The 21,411-nt window shown below is 51.4% G+C and overlaps 2 protein-coding genes and 1 long non-coding RNA gene across 6 annotated transcripts in view; 1 reads left to right on the top strand and 2 right to left on the bottom strand.

The window, feature by feature from the left end:
• LOC104002793 (uncharacterized) overlaps nucleotides 1-2,274 on the bottom strand; it is a 41,735-nt gene extending 39,461 nt beyond the window's left edge. Inside the window, exon 1 of one of the 2 annotated variants that reach the window (XR_010152801.1) lies at nucleotides 2,194-2,274. This is a non-coding gene — a long non-coding RNA (uncharacterized LOC104002793). The remainder of the gene's footprint in view (nucleotides 1-2,193) is intronic. The other variant, XR_010152802.1, reaches the window with a different exon arrangement.
• A 99-nt stretch (nucleotides 2,275-2,373) lies between these two features.
• PNPO (pyridoxamine 5'-phosphate oxidase) lies at nucleotides 2,374-10,169 on the top strand. 2 transcript variants are annotated; one of them, XM_001173409.6, is made up of 7 exons: nucleotides 2,374-2,671; nucleotides 4,170-4,294; nucleotides 5,468-5,567; nucleotides 6,411-6,464; nucleotides 6,713-6,841; nucleotides 7,175-7,245; nucleotides 7,466-10,169. In XM_001173409.6, the coding sequence occupies exons 1-7, from the start codon at nucleotides 2,534-2,536 to the stop codon at nucleotides 7,632-7,634; spliced, it is 786 nt and encodes a 261-aa protein (XP_001173409.1). In that variant the 5' UTR covers nucleotides 2,374-2,533; the 3' UTR covers nucleotides 7,635-10,169. The 2 variants fall into 2 exon arrangements, with proteins under 2 accessions (XP_001173409.1, XP_009430115.1); XM_009431840.5 differs by having other exon boundaries at nucleotides 2,374-2,909.
• Nucleotides 10,170-12,859: 2,690 nt separating this feature from the next.
• PRR15L (proline rich 15 like) lies at nucleotides 12,860-19,716 on the bottom strand. Of its 2 annotated transcripts, none has more exons than XM_001173420.7 (2): nucleotides 18,585-18,836; nucleotides 12,860-14,156 (listed from the first exon to the last, which is right to left on the bottom strand). In XM_001173420.7, the coding sequence occupies exon 2, from the start codon at nucleotides 14,125-14,127 to the stop codon at nucleotides 13,816-13,818; it is 312 nt and encodes a 103-aa protein (XP_001173420.1). In that variant the 5' UTR covers nucleotides 14,128-14,156; nucleotides 18,585-18,836; the 3' UTR covers nucleotides 12,860-13,815. The 2 variants fall into 2 exon arrangements, with proteins under 2 accessions (XP_001173420.1, XP_009430112.1); XM_009431837.4 differs by having other exon boundaries at nucleotides 12,863-14,159; nucleotides 18,585-19,716.
• Nucleotides 19,717-21,411: the final 1,695 nt, after the last annotated feature.

Here is a 21,411-nt window from a genome sequence, read left to right as displayed (position 1 = left end):
AATACATAAATATGTATCTACTTCCACTATACTGAGCTGTTGGCTTTTAAGTACATAGATGATCTTAGTCTTGGTGTCCTAGAATCCAGGTCCAGGGTAGCAGCAGCCCAGGAGTGCTGAGTGTGAAGAAAAACCCCATGGCCAGGCACGGTGGCTCACGTCTGTAATCCCAGCACTTTGGGAGGCCGAAGTGGGTGGATCACTTGAGGTCAGGAGTTCCACACCAGCCTGGCCAACATGGCGAAACCCCGTCTCTACTAAAATTACAAAAAATTAGCCAGGTGTGGTGGCACACGCCTGTAATCCCAGCTACTTGGGAGGCTGAGGCAGGAGAATGGCTTGAACCCAGGAGGCAGAGGTTGCAGTGAGCCAAGATTGCACCACTGCACTCCAGCCTGAGTGACAGAGGGAGACTCTGTCTCAAAAAAAAAAAAAAAAAAACAAAACCCATGAACCAAACCCATCTGAGTTGAAGTGCACTCACTACTGCTTACACCGGTTCAACTGCAGGGGCTTAGGAGGGCAGGAGTACAGCAATGTTCTTATATAGAAAGACAACTTCGGCCAGGCGCGGTGGCTCACGCTTGTAATCCCAGCATTTGGGAGGCTGAGGCAGGCGGATCACAAGGTCAGGAGATCGAGACCATCCTGGTTAACGTGGTGAAACCCCATCTCTACTAAAAATACAAAAAATTAGCTGGGCGTGGTGGCGGGCCCCTGTAGTCCTAGCTACTTGGGAGGCTGAGGCAGGAGAATGGCATGAACCCGGGAGGCAGAGCTTGCAGTGAGACGAGATTGCGCCACTGCACTCCAGCCTGGGCGACAGAGCAAGACTCCATCTCAAAACATACAAAAAAAAAAAAAAAAAAAAAAGACAACTTCAACAGGAAAGTAAATCTACTCAACTTTCTCTCAATTATGCTTATGGAGGAAAATGATGGCAGCACAAAAAAATCCAACCAGTGGAGAATCCATAGACCAATATCATTAAGCCTTGAGACATGTATTATTTCTTTGCAGCAAAATTGTCTTCCAGATTCTATCTGGCTCAAGCTATGTACACATAAAGGATGACAGGTATCTAATGTAGGGCTTCATGAAGCTCAGCTGTAATGCAGACACCTGGCCAGGCCAGGAAGTTCCCCTTACCTGGCACAGTCCTGGGTGCCTGCCTAGATGGCTCTTGCAGTTCCCCTTCCTGATGCTGGTGGAAAGCAGGGCTATAGAGAGGTCTCGACCCAACGCCGCCCCAGCCAGCTCAGAATTGGACTGGGCATGAGTGGGTTTCCCATTTTGCAGCCTTGCATCCACAGCCTGGAAAGGCTATGCACAGCCACCTGCTCATGGTGCACCTATGAACTCCAGTGCACCATGGCAGGGGAAACCATGAGCAAAGGGAGTAAAATGCTCTGACCCTTGCTTAAATAAATGAGGCTGGAGGGAAGGGGTTTAAAACTAGAAGAGGTGGCGGGCGCGGTGGCTCACGCCTATAATCCCGGCACTTTGGGAGGCCAAGGCGGGTAGATCACTTGAGATCAGGAGTTTGAGACTAGCCTGGCCAACATGGTGAAACACCGTCTCTACTAAAAATACAAAACTTAGCCGGGCGTGGTGGCGGGCGCCTGTAATCCCAGCTACCCGGGAGGCTGAGGCAGAGAATTGCTTGAACCCGGGAGGTGGAGGTTGCAGTGAGCCGAGATCGCGCCACTGCACTCCAACCTGAGCGACAGAGCTAGTCTCCGTCTCAAACAAAACAAAACAAAACCAAAACTAGAAGAGGAAAACCACTCTGGTCTGGGATACCTTGGTCCCAAATTTCCTTCTTCCCCCTTCCCATTCAGCCATCTTCCTTCTCACCTCACCGTCTCTTCCTCACCCCACTGCACCTCCCCACTCGGGGCATGGTCCACAAGTCATTTCAACCTCTCCCACTCTCATGCCCTAATTTCTCCCCACAACCAGATTACCCTTTTCTCTATGTGTCCCCATCACCTTTCCTCAGAGTCTGGCCCCTAATTCCATCTTCCATTTTTCTTTTCCCATTCCACTAGTCTCCCTTCCCAGGGGGTACTTCCTGCCCTAAGCTCACCTACAGGCACCTACTATGGGCCAGCCACTTAATACTGACTACTCCCCTCAAGCCCCCGGGACACATCCTCCGCCCCGCCTGAGCTGCAAGAGATCCTCCTATACCTTTAACCAACCTCCACGTGCGTGTTAACAGCGGTGACAGCATTTCCTTGTCTCTCTGCTCCCGCCCCCAAAGGCGCTACCCATTGGCCGCTGCGTTCCTCTGTTCTCGCTCTAATTGGCCTCGTTACCGAAAAGCTCCAACCAATGACCTCTCCGTGTCTGTCCCCCTCCTCCGATCCTGGAAACTCATTGGCTCCGAGGACTTAGGACCTGTTAGCTTGGTTGGGCGACTGGCAAATCCTTCCTTCCCCGGGGTAGAAGTCCAGGGTGAGAAATTGGTTCCGAACTCAAAGGAACCCAGTGTCGGGCCACAGCCGGGTCACGTGGCCGGCGGCCCCCCATGACGTGCTGGCTGCGGGGCGTCACGGCGACGTTCGGGCGACCTGCCGAGTGGCCAGGCTACCTCAGTCACCTGTGTGGTCGCAGTGCTGCCATGGACCTGGGACCCATGCGCAAGAGTTACCGCGGGGACCGAGAGGTGCCGCCGCCAGGGCCAGGCCTCCTGCAGGGGCGGGGGAAAAGGGGTCCCCGGAGTCATCTACAGCGGGGAGGGGAGTAGGAGGAGCCCCTCGGGGCTTCTGGGGCCAGCCGGTGGGGCAAGGAGGTTTGAGGATCACCCCCCGTGGGAAAAGGGGGCTTCAAAGACATCCCACCAGGGGAGGAGTTCCGGGGAAACGCAAATGAAGATGGGTTCAAAAGGCAGCCTTTCGTAATGGGTAAGAGCTCGAACTTTGGAGCCTGCCTGGGTTGGAATGTTTAATGTATCTGGGCCTCAGTTTCCTCATCTGGGAAGTGATAGTATCTGCCTCACGGGGATGTTATGGTCTTAGATGTTTGTAAAGTGCTTAGAACCCTGCTACTCGACAGGTAGCAAGGTCAAATAACTTGCTCAGTCCCACAGCTAGTGATGAATGAATCGGGGTTTCATGTGATGGATGTCAGGACTGTGCTGGGCCTCCCTCAAGGGCAGGGGAAGAGGGGTCCTCGGAGTCATCTACTGGGGGGAGGGGAGTAGGAGGAACCAGCCCCTCAGGGCTTCTGGGGCCACCCCCTGGGGCAAGGAGATTTGGGGGTCACCCAAACCTCCTTGTGCCAGGTGGGCATGGTCATGGGCCCCTCTTTAGGTGGATACAGTGACAAACAGCTTACAAACTGTTTGACAAAAAAGTAAGTGGAATATGGGGGAAGGGGACTAGCTCAGGGAGGAGGGGAGGAGAAAGCTCTTAGCTTACTGCCTTCAGTACTTTCTGCTGACCACTGGGAAGTTCTTTTCCTTTTCCCTCCTCAGGAGGGGAACCAGGAGAACCTTTTAGGAATTGGAGTCCAGGGCCCTGGTTGCCAAATCTGGTTGCATGTGGGCATTTCTAGAAACGCTTGTTTAAAATGCAGTTTTTCCAGCCTGGGCAACATAGTGAGACCCTGTCTCTACAAACAATTAAAATTAGTCAAGCATGTTGGAGCATGCCTGTAATTCCAGCTACTTGGGAGGATGAGGTTGGAGGATTGCTTGAGCTCAGGAAGTTGAGACTGCAGTAAGCCGAGATCACACCACCGCACTCCAGCCTAGGTGACAGAGTGAGACCCTGTCTAAAATAAATAAATAAATAAATAAATAAAAATGCAGTTTTTGATGAAGCCTCAGACCTGCTGAATGAGAAATTATGGGGGTGGAGCCCAGAAAGTTTTTTTTTATGCTCCCCAGGTGATTCTGATGCACAGACAGTTTTGACACCCATGACATGTAACCCTGATTTATCCATCACTAGCTGTGGGACAGCAAGTTGTCTGAGTTTTTTATGCCTGTTTCCTCACCTGTAAAATGGGGCACAGAATCTTCTTACTGCATACTATTTCTTATTTTAAGGTCATTGTCATGAGGACTAAATGAGTTGATTTTTGAAAAGTGACTAGAACAGTGCCAGGTCCATAGTAAGCACTATATATGTTTATTAAATGAAATAAATCTCCCTTCCTAGGCATTTGAGGAGACTCATCTGACCTCCCTTGACCCAGTGAAACAGTTTGCTGCCTGGTTTGAGGAGGCTGTTCAGTGTCCTGACATAGGGGAAGCCAATGCCATGTGTCTGGCTACCTGCACCAGGTGGGCATGGCCGTGGGCCCCTCTTTGGGTGGATACATATGAACTAGGAAGCTTATGAAGCTCTCTACTCTGGATGCCAATTTTATGGTTCCAGCTCTGTTATTAACATGCTCTGTGGCTTTAGGCAAGATACTTGTCCTCTCTGGGCCTGTGTCCTTACCTATAAACCAAAGACCAGGCCACAAAATTACATTTCAGTGATAAAAATGCAGTGCCTTGTTCATTTCTGCCCTTGATACATCCACACACAACCCCTTGCCTCCCTCATCTCCCCATCTACCCAAGCCCCGTCTGCCATTCAGGAGCTACTTCTCCTGGTGAAGCTCTGTCTCTCTCTCGAAATCTAGCACAGTGCTTGACTATATCATTCCTTTGACAATCATATGCCCTTTGAGACATCACTTGTATTAGCCTGTTATTCAATTCTCCTCGCTAAAGTGTAAGGCCTTGTAGCCAGTGCTCTTGTACTGTGCAAGTGGATATCTCCCAGAGCTCTGAGCAGAGGGGCTGATCTCATAGCACCACTGTGATCCCGAAGCATTGGATGATTGCATTATTGTTAGTCCCTGCCCTTAGGGTCTTATGAATTTGCTAGGGCTGTCTTAACAAAATACTGTAGACTGGATAGCTTAAACAACAGGAGTTTATTTCCTTATAGTTCTGGTGCCTGGAAGTCCAAGATCAAGGTGCCATCAGGGGTGGTTTCTGATGAGGCCTCTGCTTGGGGTTTGCAGACAGCTGCTTTTTGCCATGTCCTCACACTGCCTTTCGTGTGTGTGTGTGTGTGTGTGTGTTGTGGAGGGCAAGGGAGGTGGTTCTGAAGTGTCTCTTCTCTTACAGTGACACCAGTCCTACTGGATTAGGGCCCCACCCCTATGACCTTACTTAACCTTAATTACCTCCATAAGGTCCCCTTCTCCAAATACAGTCACATTGGGGTTTAAGGCTTTAACATAGGGGTTTGGGGTGACACAATTCAGCCCATAACAGGGCCCTAGGCTGTGGTGTCATACCTCTAGGACAAATCCTCAGGAGCACATGGGACGGGGTAGCCTGACAACCCAATAAAGGGGGTGCAGCTGGAGGGGGTGCTGAGACATCCTTTGGGAAGAGGGACTATAGCCAGAACATTGAAGCAGACTCTGACCACAGTGCTCTGCTGTTTGCTCCTAGAGATGGAAAACCCTCTGCCCGCATGTTGCTGCTGAAGGGCTTCGGGAAAGATGGCTTCCGCTTCTTCACTAACTTCGAGAGTCGAAAAGGAAAAGAGCTGGTGAGTGAAAAGAGCTAGTAATCTTTCCCAGGGCCTGCAGGGTTTGGCTCTTGCCTCCTCAGTCACCTTCTTATGCCACCCCACCCCCCCAGTCTACTTGCTCTCTGTGTGCAAGTGCCCTCCTGCCATGAGGCCTTGGCACTTGCTGTGCTCTTTGCCATAAATGAATGAATGCACTTTCTAACCAGCCTCACCCCATCAGCCATGACCTGTTCCTTCAGATCTCAGCCCACATGTTACCTCCTCAGGAAGGCCTTCCTTGACTCTGACTCAGACTCAGCCCCTCATGCTGTTTGCTGCCATTATAACTTGCAACTTTCTTTTTTGTCTTTTTCTTCAGTTTGTAACTGAGCATTTATTTGGGTGATTATGTAACTGATATTTGTCTCCTCTGCTCAACAGTAAGCTCTGTAGGAGTGGAGGCTGCTCTGTTTTATCTCTGCTGTATCCCCCGCACATCTCCTGTTGTCAGACCCAGAGTGGGCACTTCGCGTGCATTCAATGAATGAATCCAAAATGAGTAAACCTCCCTGAGTCCATGCCAGCCAAGCATGCATTTCTCAAGACTCACAAATCTGTGGGTGAGAGAAATCACCCAGTCTCACTTTGGAGTCCGACTGGCTTAAACTTAGCTCCACCACTTCCTGCAGGAACTTGGGCATGTGACTTAGCCTGTCTCCGTGTCTGTGACAATAGGCCTACTTTTGAGGGTTTAAATGAGCTCTTACGGTGGATGCATCTGCTGTGGGCCTGCGCACTACAGCTCTCCTGCCTTTTCCCTGCATGCCGGAGGCCTCCTCTCCCTGTCCTGACGGCTGGCTGTGGATTCTCTTTTACTTCTAGGACTCTAATCCCTTTGCTTCCCTTGTCTTCTACTGGGAGCCACTTAACCGTCAGGTGAGTGAATTTTCCCAGGACAGCCTGGGATGGGCTGGGTTGGCAGGGCCTGAGTTTACGGCTAAGTCTAGCGAAGGTCCCCAGACTGGGCAGACATCCCAGCTGGACACTCTGCCTCTAAAATAGCCCTCAGTTAGTTGGAGCCAAGAGTGGTGGGGCAGCCAATCGAACAGAGAGGAACGGGGCCTATGCTGGTAGGGAGGGCAGGTGGCATTGAATGCCATTCACCCAGAGCCATCCCTGAGCAGGTGCGTGTGGAAGGCCCTGTGAAGAAACTGCCTGAGGAGGAGGCTGAGTGCTACTTCCACTCCCGCCCCAAGAGCAGCCAGATTGGGGCTGTGGTCAGCCACCAGAGTTCTGTGATCCCTGATCGGGAGGTGAGTGGGGCTCTGCTGTAGTCCTCCAGGTGGTGGAGGCTTTGGCTTATCCCCAGAAGCTGTCCCCAGGAGATGCCAGGAGATGTCCCCAGGAGATGTCCTCTCTCTCCAGCCCAGTGAAAACAGTGAAAAGGACAGTGAGAAGGGAAAGTGGGGGTAGGGAGAGGGGAAATAGGCCTCCTCTGTCCATCTGGCCATCCTGTTGACTGCTCCTGGAGGACAGAGGCCAGTCTGCTCTGCTCACCCATGTCCCCAGCACATATCCCCAGGAAGTCCTTGTTCATGAATCATTGACTGGGCCTGGCCCTTCTTCTAACTCCTCCCCCTGGACAGTATCTGAGAAAGAAAAATGAGGAACTGGAACAGCTCTACCAGGATCAAGAGGTGCCCAAGCCAAAATCCTGGTGAGTGACATCTGGTAGTCCTCTAGAAAGGGACACCAGGCCCCTGTGTTTACCTGAAGCCACCTGCCTGGGGAATCACAGATCTCCTCCTCCCTGGCCACCCTTGTCAGATGCATCCCAGCAACTTCCTTCAAGAGGCCCTGGGATGAGGGGTGAGGGTGGGAGAATGACCTGGCTAGAAAACTCCACAGAGCACTGAAACCTCTGCTTCTCCTTATAGGGGTGGCTATGTCCTGTACCCTCAGGTGATGGAGTTCTGGCAAGGTCAAACCAACCGCCTGCATGACCGGATAGTCTTTCGGCGGGGCCTACCCACAGGAGATTCCCCTTTGGGGCCCATGACCCACCGCGGGGAAGAAGACTGGCTCTATGAGAGACTTGCACCTTAACTCTGGGACCTGCTGGCCCAGAGTGGAGCTAGGGCTAGGTGTCAAGAGAGGGTGTGGGATTGGGACCCAGGCCCTTCTTTCTAAACTCAACCCATTTCCCTCCCTACCCCTTATCTTCAGGACTCTTCAGAGCTAATCCTCTAAGTTCTCTGTACTCAGTTGGTTCTCAGTTAGCTGGTCAAGTGGAGTGTAATGGTGGCGTAGAGAATCACAAATGGAAAATAATTCCATAATTATTTTTTTGACCTTGCCTATGATTGATTAGGATAGCTCCCTCTAGGGGTAGCAGCCGGTGTGACTCCCTTTCTGGTGACAGACAGGGCCCCAGCAGCCCTGTTACCATGTGAGTCATACTGGCCAAAGCTTAGTCCTAGCATATGCACCTGAGCCAACCTGGCCAATCAGATTGTTTTGTCAATAATTTGAAATTTGAACTGGAGAGATCCAGAACCTTGGGAGTCATTAAAGCCAAGTCATTCATAGCAGCCAGGAAACAATAGGAACCAACAGCCTCTACCTGCTGCTATTGCAATTCCCAGGATCTCTCCTTCCCTGGATCCCTCCCTCCCAGGTCTGGGCTGTGCAGTTCCTCCCCCTGCCTTAAAACACCCCACTATCTCTGTAAAGTCTCTCTCTCTCTCTCTCTTTTTTTTTTTTTTTTTTGACTTAATCTAGCTAGAATCTATTTCTGTTGATTACAACTTAACTAACTCATTTACGGATAGGACTTTTTTTTTCTTTTTTTCTTTTTTCTTTTCTTTTTTTTTTTTTGAGATGGAGTCTCACTCTGTCGCCCAGGCTGGAGTGCAGTGGTGTGATCTTGGCTCACTGCAACCTCTGCCTCCCAGGTTCAAGCAATTCTCCTGCCTCAGCCTCCCAAGTAGCTGGGACTACAGGCACACGCCACCACGCCCAACTAATTTTTGTATTTTTAGTAGAGATGGGGTTTCACCATGTTGGCCAGGATTGTCTCCATCTCTTGACCTTGTGATCCACCCACCTTGGCCTCCCAAAGTGCTGGGATTACAGGCATGAGCCACCACACCCAGCGAGATGGGGTTTCATTATGTTGGCCAGGCTGGTCTCCAACTCCTGACCTAAAGTGATCCGCCCGCCTTGGCCTCCCAAAGTGCTGGGATTACAGACATGAGCCACCACGCTTGGCCGGGATAGTATATTTTTATAGCACTTCCCCTACTGATTGCTGCCTTCTCTGTGGCTACAAGGGACCCACAGAATTACAGGGAAGTTACAGGGAAGCAGGTTTCATCTCAATATTGGGAGAGATTTCAAACAATCAGAACTGCCTCAGAAGGAGTGGGCTGTCACTAGGAATTTTTATTCCCAGTCAGTCAGGAATTTTGTAGAAGGGCTTCATGTGCTGGTACCAATAGGACAGGAAGATTTTAATCAGCTTTACTATCTATGTTTTTTTATGGAAACTGTGTGTATGTATACATACATTTTCCAAAAAGAAAAATTAAATGATTATAGAGATTATGTTTTTCAGACTACTCACATATCTGCTTTTCTTACTCCCCACCTCTGCTGATAATTCCTAGTTCATTGGTTTTTCCCCCACACTGGAATTACCTGGGGAGCTTAAAAAACCCTGATGCCTGGGTCCCACCCTCAGAGATGATTGAACCAGCCTGGCCAGCATGGCAAAACCCTGTCTCTACTATGATATGAATGCAGCCTGGGCACTGGGAAATTTAAAAACTCCCCAGAGAATTCTGTGCAGCCAAGGTTGAGACCTCCTAGTCTAGAGCTTTGCTATACACAGGGTGGTCCACAAGCCAGGAGCATCAGCATCACTTGGCAGCGCCTTAGAGATTCAGACCCCAGACCCACTGAATCTGACCCTGCATTTTCACTAGACCCCAGGTGATCAGCTGCACTAGACTCAACCTCTAAACCAAGACCTCCCACCCTCACAGTCTGTGATCCTTTAGTGACCCTCAGCTGAGTCCTGTGCTGAACTGTGTTTGTTCTCCTTGAGCACATGCCCGCTGACCAGGGACAGACTGGATGAGCAAGCAACCTGCTGGCTATGGAGAAGAGCCAGGCTGGGTAAATGTTTGCTGTGACTAAGCCAGGATCAAAGAACTGACTGTTGCTTGCACTGGCTGGCATTGAGCTTGCCACTCTGTGAACTGTGCTTCCTTCCCCTGCATGGACCTGTGCCTCAGTCACTATTTTCCGCAGGCCTTCTCCAAGGGCAGCCCTCTCCTTGTTTATCCCTCTTAAGCCTGCGTGCAGGAAGGCACATTAACCCTGTGGGGCCCCCTGCAGGCAGGAGGGTGTTGGGTGCCCTTACCTACCTTGCCCTTTTTCTTGTACTGTAGGCTGTGCCGTTGATGAGTAAGTGATGTGTGTCTGTGTGTGTGTGTAGAAGTGCTGCACCCACCTTGTGTTATTGGAGGTTGTGTATCCCCCTAGCTTTGAGCCTGGTCTCAGATGTTCCTTTTCCGTTCTCTGTCCAGCCGTTACTGCCCCCAGTCTTTAATAAAAGCCTATCAGCCGTGCACTTTATTGATGTTCAACCCGGCCTGGTCTCCCTCAACCCCCAAGGCAGGGACTTGGGGAATTTAAGCAACTTTCCTGTCCCCTCACTTCTCTGCACCTTGTAGGCAGTATGTCCAGAAGGGGGAGCCCGCCGCCCAAGGTCGGCCCCTTCCGGGCAGTGAAAGCAACTTCTAGCCCGCCTCCCCTGCCTCCCCCTTCATCAGCTTGGGCCGCGTCCCAGTGAAACTGTGGTCGATAACCCGTAGCCTCTCCCGGTTGCCGCACATATTTGCGCTCTCGGTTCCTCCTCTTCCCCTGTTCTCATGAAAACTTGCAGCTGCCTCGCTCTGCTTCCCTGGGCATCCAGATCTCCCTTTGGCTTCTAGTACCTACCCCACATCCATCTGGCCACCCAGCTTAGAAACATATGTGGACTTTACCTAGAAGATGGAGCCGGGGTCAGCATGCAAGGGGCAGAGGGGCTGTGGATACTCTCACCCAGAGGGGTAATGGTGATACTGGAGGAGTTGGCAGTACAGTGCCAGTATTATCTAGAACCTTAGGTTGGTGGCCCAGGGGCCATCCTTATCCCCCACCTCAGGGAAACCAAGAATGGGCGGATGTGGGAGATACCTGTAGTCTAGGGTCTTAGGGGACACTCAGCTTCAAAGCTGGTTGGCTTTATCCAACTGCTTCCAGAGTTTGTCCACCCCCCTCGAGTGATGCTCACCTCCTGGGATCCTAAGACCCAGACGTTGCTCCCTCCCCTCCCAACTTCCCCTTCTGCAGAAGGTGTCTGTGCTTTTCTTTGTTCTGAGCTTCAGTTTCCTGTCCCCGTAGCAGATGAGAATCAAGAGTGGAAGGTGGCTGTGTGGGACAGTGGTCACATGTACAAGCTGGCTCTGGCTTCAGTACTAGCTGTACCACTGCCAGCGCCTGGCCCCCAGGGTGAGTGATTTAACCTCTAAGCCTCAGCCAACTTGTCTGAAAAATGGGGATAATGACAGCACCTGTCTCAGGTGATGATAGGATTAAATGAACAACCTTAGGGAGGACTTGTTCTAGGGGCTGCCTGCCTTAAGCACCCTATAAATGTTAGCTATTAACACTGGGCAGGGCTGCGGTGTAGGGAAAGTCTGAGATCCTCTGTGGAGGCCTCATGGATTGAGTAATTGGTGAGACCCTAGAAAGTTCTGTGTAGTGGGAAGGGGTAGGGGAAAGAGGCTTTGGGTAAGGCAGCACCCCTGAGCCTGACTTCCATCCCTCCAGCTCCTGGTCTCCCTTACTCATCATTTGAGGTCCCCCTGGCCGGGACGAGGCACCTAACAAAGCGTCCCTTGTATAGGTCTGTTTGTTTCACTAATAAATTCCCTGAGCAACAGCTCCTGGGGTGGGGTGGCCCAGCAGCCTGCCAGGAGCTGACCTGGAAGCCGCAGGACCACATTGTTTAGTGGCCACCTTGGTCTCTCCCTGTGTTTCTACCATGAGCTCCAGAGATTTGGCCAACATTTTTTTAGTTCCCAGCTCTTATGGCTTGAGAAAGAGCTGGACCTAACCTCATAAAGTGACAGCTTTATGAGGTTAAGTGACAGCTTAAGAGAGAACTCCTCTTTCTTATTTATTTATTTATTTTTGAGACGGAGTTTCGCTCTTGTTGCCCAGGCTGGAGTGCAATAGAGCTATCTCGGCTCACCGCAACCTCGGCCTCCTGGGTTCAAGCAATTCTCCTGCCTCAGCCTTCCAAGTAGCTGGGATTACAGGTATGTGCCACCACAGTTGGCTAATTTTGTATTCTTAGTAGAGACGGAGTTTCTCCGTGTTGGCCAGGCTGGTCTTGAACTCCCAACCTCAGGTGATCTGCCTGCCTCAGCCTCCCAAAGTGCTGGGATTACAGGCATGAGCCACCGCGCCAAGCCTCTCTTATTTATTAATTTTATTTTCCCCTAGAGATAAGACCTAGTTCTGTCACCCAGATTGTAGTGCAGTGCCACAATCATGGCTCACTGTAGTCTTGAACTCCTGGACTCAAGCAATCCTCCCACCTCAGCCTCCCAAGTAGATAGGACTACAGGCATGTGCCACCACAGTCAGCTACTTTTTGTTTGTTGGTTGGTTTTTTTTTTTAGACATGGGGTCTCTCTATGTTGCCTAGGCTGGTCTCAAACTCCTGGGCTCAAGCAATCCTCCCACCTCAGCCCCCAAAGTGCTAGGATTACAGGCCTGAGCCACCATACCCACCTTCTCCTTTTTCTTAAACCAAAGCTGTGGGGTATGGTGGAGTTCCTTATAAAGGAAGGGGGAAGGAAACCAGTATTAAACTGAGCACTTACTATGGGACTCTCATAGGCCACTTAATACTGACCACTCCCTATGAGATAGGTATTATTTCAGCCCCCTTTTACAGAAGAGGAAACTGAGGCTCAGAGTACAAGCAAATGTTCCCAAGGTCACCCAGCTACTAAGGGGTAGAGCCAGAGTTTGAATCTTAATCCCAAACCAAACCACTGAAACTTTGGGGTCAATCACCAAAGGTCTGCCCTACTCTCTTAGAGCACCTGACGGGCTCTCTGTTGACTGGAGAGAACTGACCACTGAGGTGTAACTAGCTCCTTCTGCTGCCCCATCCCCATACTAAGGCTAGTTTGATGGTAAAAATTAGTGACTCAGTTCCTACATTGTCACACCTGGGAACCCTTCCTGAAGCTTGAAAGGAACAGTTTGAGCACAAAGGTCCACTTTACTTACATGAAGGAACATAAAGGCATGAGAAACAGTCATCTCAATAAATGCAAGACATGAGCATAAAAGAGGTTCTCTGCTTTTCCAGCATTGTTATTACAGAGAGAAACCTACAATTATTTTGTTAAACAAAATTCAAGGCTCCAGGACTCATCTCTGGAGCTGATATGTCTTAAATACTATTATAGTAGGAGAGGGAGAGGAGAAAATTCCCCACCCACTCCCCCGATTTGGCCTGTGTAGCTTCCCTTTGAGGGTGTGTGACTTGCCACCTGCAAAAGTCATGGCCAAAACAGGAACTAACAGGCCAAACTACCATCAATCTAGTCTTCTACAGCACCCTAACAGAGTGCCAGGGTCCTCTGTCCCCTCCGCACCTGAGGGCAAAGTTCCAGGAAGTTTACTGCCAGTGTTAGGAGGTGAGCTCAAGTTCAGGGTCTCTGCCTCTGGCTCCACAGAAACCAGCCCCTATCACGTGGCTTCTGGAAAATGTGCCCTCCTCAGAATTGGTCCAGGGAGTAGTCACAGGTAGAGAAAGTAAAGGGAGCAGCAATTGAAACTCGCCCTTGACCCTGTGTCCAGTAAGGAGGTGAAGTCTGTCTGGCTCACTCTCTCCATTCCCTGCCATGCCCACCTCCCTGCTGGCCCTGCCATTGCTTCAAGGAGGGCTGTTCCTCCTGGGTGAGAGTTTTCACCCTTGAACTAGAGTGCCTTTGTATGTGGTCAGGGGGAGGGTGGAGGACCCTGGGATCTCCCAGGCCTTACAAAAGTGGCAGCACATAAATACAAACCTAAAAAACAGCCATTTCCTGCCAGCAGGTATCAACTGGCCCCACAGCTTCAGCTATGGCCAAAGAGGCCAGCGTGGCAAGGTCCTGTCTCAGATCTGGCTGATGGCAGGGAGCCAAGAGGTGCTAGCACCCTCCTCAGCCCTTCACTTTGATGACCGTCCTTCCTCGTGATCATCAAAGAGGTTAGGGTTCTCTGCCAGCGTGGCTCTCACTTTCTTCTTCTCCTTGAAGCGTCCTGAGTTGGAGACCTTGACGTGCTTGCCCTTTGTGCTCTTGTCCACAATCTTCTCCAGGCGGGTGTTAAAGTCGCTGTTGGGGCCTCCAGCGTCAGGCCTCGGGGGTTCTGCATCTCCCTCTGTTTGGGCATAGGTGTCAGGGATCTCATACAGCACTTTGGGAGTGGATTTCTTTTTCCGGAGGAAAGTCAGCTTCCACCAACCAATTTCAGTCGTCATGGCGCTCCCTAAGCCAAGGATGGGGCTTTCTGCTGGAGTAGGGTGGGGGAGACAAAGGGGTCAGTGGGAAAAGGGGGTGGGTGCCTTTGGACCAGCTTGCTGCAGACTCCTAATCATGGGCTGTTTTAAGAATTAAATAAAGGGCTGGGCGTGGTTCTTCATGCCTATAATCCTGGCACTTTGGGAGGCCAAGGCAGGTGGATCACCTAAGGCCAGGAGTTCAAGACAGGCCTGGCCAACGTGGTGAAATCCCGGCTCTACTAAAAATACAAAAATTAGCTGGGTGTAGTGGCACGCACCTGTAATCCCAGCTACTCGGGTGGCTGAGGCAGGAAAACCACTTGAACCCGGGAGGCAGAGGTTGCAGTGAGCTGAGATCATGCCACTGCACTCCAGCCTGGGTGACAGAGCGAGACTATCTCAAAAAAAAAAAAAAAAAGAAAGAAGAAGAAGAATTAAAGAAAGAATTTAAGGTAGGGCTGAATAAACCCAAGATTCAGGTCAGTGGGGTGACACAATGCTTTTGGAGAGTGTGAGACAAGAAAAGGGTCAAAGTCAAGGTCAAGACAGGGAAGCCACTCGCCAGACAGAGAGGCAGTGGGACAGGCACACACCATTGCCCTGCAGGGTTGTCAGGAGCTTTGAGATAATTCCTGCCAGGCCCCTCAGGGCCACAGGCAGGTGGACAGCTTGCCTGAGTCACACAGCATCCAGGCCTTTGATGCTCTTCCCAAACTTCCCACTATACCACCAGACCCTGCTGCCAGGCATGGGCAGACCATTGACTGGTAGCATAGGGAGGGAAACGCCCTGTGCATTTTGCTTGGAATTCATTACAAAATTAAATATAATTAGTGGCATTCCAAGCAATTTGAACTTCCCAGTGGTGACCAGCAGGGCTAAAGTAGCTGCTGGGCTCTTCCTAAGGCAGGAGTCAGATCCTCAGGCTGGGAGTGGGAAGTCCTGGGGGCTGTCCTAGCCTCATGACCACTGGCAAGCTACCACCTCTCTGGGCCTCAGTTTCCTCACCCATCCCATCCAGCGCTAGCATTTAGCTCTACTGTTAATCCCTGCCCACAGAGGTAACCATGCATTGCAAAGTAAAACTTATGATAATGGGAATAATTACTAAGGGATGGTTCCCTTTCCCCACCAAGCTTCCACAAGGACAGGAGTTGGAAGGGGAGCTAAAAAGGCAGAAAGCAGTTAGAAGGATCCCAGAAGTACAGGGGAGACATGATCATCACAGGTTGTACCTTGCAGGGTGGGGCTTGGGGCTGAAATCCAGGCTTCTCCACTCACAGGCCATGTGTCCTACCATGGAGCTGCCTTCCCTGGGAGCTCACCTTTGACTAATTTCCACAAAGTTACTATATGAGCTAGCGGAACTTCTCGGAGAGGAGGTTGCCTGGACATCATTGATTGCTGGGGTATGTAAGATAGAAGCAGATGACAGTCTGCTAGATGAAGGAAGATCAATGACAGAACAGGTAGAGGAACACTGATGACTGGTGAGGTCGGTGGTCTTGTTCTCAGGATGCCTAGCTGCCGGCTGTGAAAGCTCCCAGGAAGGAAGGCGCAGCCAGTGTACACCAGAAAGCTAGAGGGTATCACCTCCTTTTAAAAACTGGAAGTGTTCACTGCATTTTTGAAAAAGACCAGAAAGACACTCCAAATGATGTGCCTTTTTTTTTCTTTTTTTTTTTTTTTTGAGACAGAGTCTTGCTCTATTGCCCAGGCTGGAGTAAAATGGCATGATCTCGGCTCACCACAACCTCCTGGAGTAAAATGGCATGATCTCGGCTCACCACAACCTCCACCTCCCAGGTTCAAGCGATTCTCCTGCTTCAGCCTCCCGAGTAGCTGGGATTACAGGCATGCGCCACCACGCCCGGCTAATTTTGTATTTTTAGTAGAGACAGGGTTTCTCCATGTTGGTCAGGCTGGTCTCGAACTCCTGACCTCAGGTGATCCGCCCGCCTCGGCCTCCCAAAGTGCTGGGATTACAGGCATGAGCCACTGTGCCCAGCCCAATAGTGCCTTTCTTTATGTAGGAGTAGAGGATGCTTTCTCTTCTCTAGTTTTCTGATTTCTGGAATTTCCATAATGAGTATAGATTATTTTAGGGGTGGGGGAGCATATCAAATTTAGGAAAGAGGAGAGCACGACGCAGGCCTAGACTTTACGATGAGCTGAATGCCTGCATCCATACCCCTCGTGCTCTGGTCTCCTGCTCCCCACCCCCTCCCTCAGAGCACACAGCCAGTGGATTCCTTCCCACCTCTCTGTCTGGGAAGCAGCTCCCACATTGCCAGCTCTGTCCCTTTAGCTGGGCTCAAGTAGCAAGAGAAGCTGAGGGGAGATCTTGTGCAGCTCCCGCTCAGAAAGTGAAGGAGTGGTGAGGGGGGCTCCATAAATACTTCTAGGGCACCCTGGAGAGGTGAGCACACCTAGGGACAGCCTGAGAGGTTTGTTTTGGCAGCTTGCCCCACCTGGGCTTAGCACAGCCTTGTACAGAACTTAGTGTTCCAGAATGGGTTTCTGGAAGGAGGTGGGGGAGAGCAGAGAAGGAGGAACAGGGCACTTGCTTGGTCTGTGGGTGCCCGAGTCACTGCCTTGTCTGGAATGAGGCCCACAGCCCCACCACTGCCCATTTGGGGCTGCCAAGGAACTTGGGGAATGGAAAAACAGAAGATCCAGCTCCTGAGACTATCATAACCACCAGATTTTCTAGCTCCAGAGAGAAAAGGGCTTCTGCCTGTGCCATTAAAATTCACCTGTTTTAACAGGTATTTCAAGTTGGCAAACCTGGGGCTTAACTCTCCTTGGCATAAAGGGAGCCACAGATCACGAGGAACTTCTCAGCAAACTGTAGAGATGGGAACAGCCCTTGTGCCCTGCCCTGGGGCCTCCACCAAGGCATCAACTCTGGTGCCCTTGCATCCTAGCCTTGTACTCTGGTCTCTCTAGAATACTCTGCCAGAGGCCAGGTGCAGTGGCTCAAACTATAATCCCAGCCCTTTGGGAGGCTGAGGCAAGAGGATTGCTTGAGGCCAGGAGTTCAAGACCAGCCTGACCAACATGGGGGAACCCCATCTCTACTAAAAACACAAAAACACAAAAAATTAGGCAGATGTTGTGTCGTATGCCTGTAGTCCCAGCTACTCGGGAGGCTGAGGCACGAGAATCCCTTGAACCCAGGAGGCAGAGGTTGCAGTGAGCTGAGATCATGCCACTGCATTCCAGCCTGGGCGACACAGTGAGACTCTTTTCTCAAAAAACAACAACAAAAAAAAAAGAGAATACCCTTTTTGCCAGGCCTTCCTGTCTCTTCTGCCCAGGAGGACATGTGGGGACCAGTAAGCAGGCGTTTGCCCCATTAGCAAGCCTGACTTATGGAAATCTGAGTTTGCAAAATGGAAAAATTAGCGGACTATTCTTTGTTTTACAAAATAACCCAGCTGTAGGATCTGTAAATAGTCATCATAAAAGATAGTGTAAAATCTGATTTGCTTTAAAAACAAGCAAACAAAAAAGGTGATGTGATATCCAAACTTCCCAGTTTCTCAAAGTTGCAAAGAACAAGATATCTACAACCGCCTGCCTGTGCCTCATCACAGAGGGCTGAAAGGGGTTGGGGGAGTGGGAGCAGGTGCTTGGGACTTCAAACAGACCCAGCATTTGGTGACACATGGTGGGCCCTGCAGTTAGCTTGTGCAGGTTCCTGAGCTGGCCGAGCTAAGGGCTGGGCCCTTGCCCTGGGGCCTTGCAATCCAGGGATGATGGAAATCAGCCCCTGAGGATGCCAGTTTCACCTCTGTTGTTTGCACAGCTTTGGGGCCATGAAAGGCCTCATGGGACAGCCTGCCACCCCCTGTCTTTGGTGGCCAGCGCTATAGCATGCACATGGGTGTCCCAGGAGAGGCCCCTCCATCCCAGCTGGGTTCTGTGAGCTGCTCTGAAGGGCTTTGCCCAGACTGAGCCAGGCCCCTCCTGAGCTGGGTCAAGTTAACCATTGACTGGGGCAGAGGTGGAGGGGCAGGGGGACAGATAGGGGAAGCAAGTCAGCTAATATGTTGTAAGACAAAACCCCAGAACTCCCTCCCCCATCCCTCTGCAGGGCCCCGATGGCACTTAGGGGGCCTGCAGGATGAGACAGGGGTACCCTGGATAGGAATTGGGAGATGTTCCTACCAGACAGCTGGAAAAATGCTCCAGACTGGGGGGTCAGAAGGGTGGGCTCCAGTTCAGCAAGGGTTAACAAAACTACTCAGCAGGAGCTCTGTTGGAGGCCTGGATTGACTCCAAGAGGCCAGTGGGATGAGTCTTGAGTGGAGACCAGGTTAGAGGCCTGGGTTCCTCTTTCCTGCTGGGCTTGTCAGCCCTGGAGGCAGAACCAGGTGCTCTGACTGGGGTCTATGCCTTGGTTTCCCCATCCACCAGCCCTCTGCCTGTACCTGTAATCCCGACTGCTCCAGGCTGGAGGTGAGACCTTTCCTAGAGAAGCAGTTGAGTGTAGGAGCTGCCTGGGAGGGTGAGACTCGGGAAGCAAGTGGTGCCTCCGGGCTGCTGTATCAGGCAAGGCTCAGCCAGGAGAGGTGGGTAGGAGCAGCTGCACGTCAGGTGCAAGAGAAACAGGTGCAAGAGCTGTTACCTGCTCTGCTGCAGCTCCTGGAGTCAAGGTGAACCTGAAACCCAGCCCCTCCCGGCTAAGTAAACAGAAGCAGAGGCCGGCTCAAGCTGATGAATATTCATCATGCCAGAAATCCAATCCCAGCGCCCCTGCATCCACCCAGAAGCCAGGGTTCTCCAGGGACCGCCACGCAGGAGGAGGGAATCCCAAGGGAGATCTGGGGTCAGGGAGCACAGGAGGCTCTCGCTCAGTTTCCCCACTCTTGGGTGTCTGGTTGCACTTCCCAGCTATAGCCAGGGTCACCCCACCCATTTCATCTTCTGAGGAGGCGCAGACCCCTCTCCAGCATGGACCACCACCTGGATGTTGCCCAGGGCACAACCAGGAAAGAGTTAAGGGCTGCTGCTTCCATTGGCAGGCTGGGTAGGACGGGGTGCACCCCAGCTTCCTTTGAACTCCCTGAGTCGAAACCAGTCCCGGTTAAACTGGTTGGCAGACCGGTTCCCAGGCTGTCCCTCCCCTGCCTGAAGCCTCAAAGTGGGGACTGGGTTGGGGGCTGTGGCTTCCTCCTGACCTGAAGAGCCCCTCTTCAAAAATCTCCCTAGGGAGAAAAAAAAAGGGCACAGCCTCTCCTCGGGCCAGGCTCTCCAGACCCACCACAACCTCAAACATTGTCATCCCTCTCCCACTTTGCTTGGAGGTGGGCTTCAAGGCCCTTGAGATCTTATGCAGAATTCCATGTTTGTGGGCAGAGGGGCATTGCTTTTTCTGCATAGATTATACTTTTATCAGACTCTCAAAGAGACCTGTGACAGTGTCCCCACTAGCAAAGTGCCACTGGCTTCAACTCCTCCCAGATGTCCAGCAGTCTATTGAAAGGGCCTTCCTGGGTATTATAAAGTTGGCAAAACCTGGAGCAAGTTCTCAAGGAAAGGAGAGATGGGTCCCTAGTGAGTCTGGAAGAGAAGGAAGGGCAAGAAGGCAGGGGATGGGCACACGGTTGGGGACAGGGGTAGAGTGTGTGTGCACAGGGGCCTTCGTCCTCACCGATCTGCAGTCTCATTGCCCCTACAAACCCACCATTGGCCAAGCTGTGTGCAGCGCTCAGCCAGGGCTGCTCTTGCAGATGGCTCTGTGTCTGGGGAGCGTTGTTTTGCAGCCACCCGGAGGTGGCCTGTCCTATTTGCGCTTGCATTCTCTCTCCCCTCGGATGGGCATCGCTGGAGAGTGGAAAACATCTGCTACATACTCAGTGTCTCTGCCACTTCCTGGGCCCAGTGCTACCAGCTTAGGTGCCCAATCCACCCACCAGCTACCTTCCTCCATGGACCAGGTGTGCGTGTCAGGCAAAGAGTGAGGCACGGGGTAGAGAAAAGGCATAAAATCCCCCCTTTCCCTGGCTCTCCCTCTAAGTTACATTTGAAATCCCAGCTCACCAACTCTTAAAGCTGTCCCCCATTTCCAATCCCGCTTCTACTCGCTCCAGCTTCTGATGGCCTCTTGGGTTTGTATTCTCCTCCATCTGAAATAGCCCCCCTTCCCTTAAAATGTCCTTGGGTGGACAGTCCTCCAAAGCCTCCCCACAGCCCACAGCAGAACCCGCTTGGCCTGGCTCTCCTAGGATGGGGCCTCTGCAGCCTCCTCTCATGCACACCCACCCCTGCCAACTCTCCCTGAACACTAGGCCCTTCTCTGCCTGCCTTTGTAGGCATGAGGCTGCCTTAGACCGGTGAGATTAGGAGTGCTGGCTGTGCTCTTGGGTAACAATGTCCCCCCCATCACCTGTGCGACCCAAGAGAAACTTCTTTTCATCCCTCAGAACCTGAATTAATGATCACACCTCCCACCCCGCCAGGAGTTTTCTTGTTTCCCCTTCTGTGTTCCCATAGAACCTGCTCATATACTTCTATTTAACATGATATATATACCATGATTGGTTTCCACTTACAGACTTTTAGCTCTTAGAGCCCAGAATTATGTATCACTGATCCAGACCAGACATATAGTAGGTACTTATGCAAGCTTGAAAACACAAATGAGAAACAGAAACATTGTTTTTACCCAAAGAAACTGTTAATGTAGCCAATTGCTTTGTCCCACTCTCCCTGGGGCAGGTAAATGTGCAAGAAAACCCATTTATTTGCCTTCTTGTGGTTCCAGCCACAGGTGGCTTGCTGTCATGCTATCATCTCCCTGGGGGGTGATTTGAATTGAAGGATATAATTTTGTAAGGTCCCCTACCTCTAGTGCAAAGTACACACAGCTGTCCCAGAAAGGTGCCCACAGCCTCCTAGATCTGTCACTTTCTATAAAAGCCTCGTCTACTCAGAGTGGATATCTGGTTCAGAAGACAAAAACTCCTTCCAGCTCAGGTGTTGGGAAGAGACCAGAAGGCTAGTGGGATGGGCTTTGGTCTGGGGGACGGTAACTCAGAGTCAGGTCCCCGTTCCCCATCCATAGAAGGAAGGGCTTGCCCTGGAGGTACTAATTCCCCATGCCTCGGAGATCCAGCCTCTCTGATGTCTGAGCCCAGGGGAGCAGATTCCTGTTCTCTTGGCTCCACACTGGAGAAGGAGCCCCCATAAGTGCCATGGCAGGCCTACCTGTGGCTCTCCCTTCCCAAGTGCCACCAGTCCCAGGTGCAGGTGTGA

The sequence above is a fragment of the Pan troglodytes genome, chromosome 19 (assembly GCF_028858775.2).
Source record: "Pan troglodytes isolate AG18354 chromosome 19, NHGRI_mPanTro3-v2.0_pri, whole genome shotgun sequence".
NCBI classification, from domain to species: domain Eukaryota; kingdom Metazoa; phylum Chordata; class Mammalia; order Primates; family Hominidae; genus Pan; species Pan troglodytes.
Note: the sequence above shows the minus strand (reverse complement) of the source record. Positions and strands in the feature narration are given on the sequence as shown.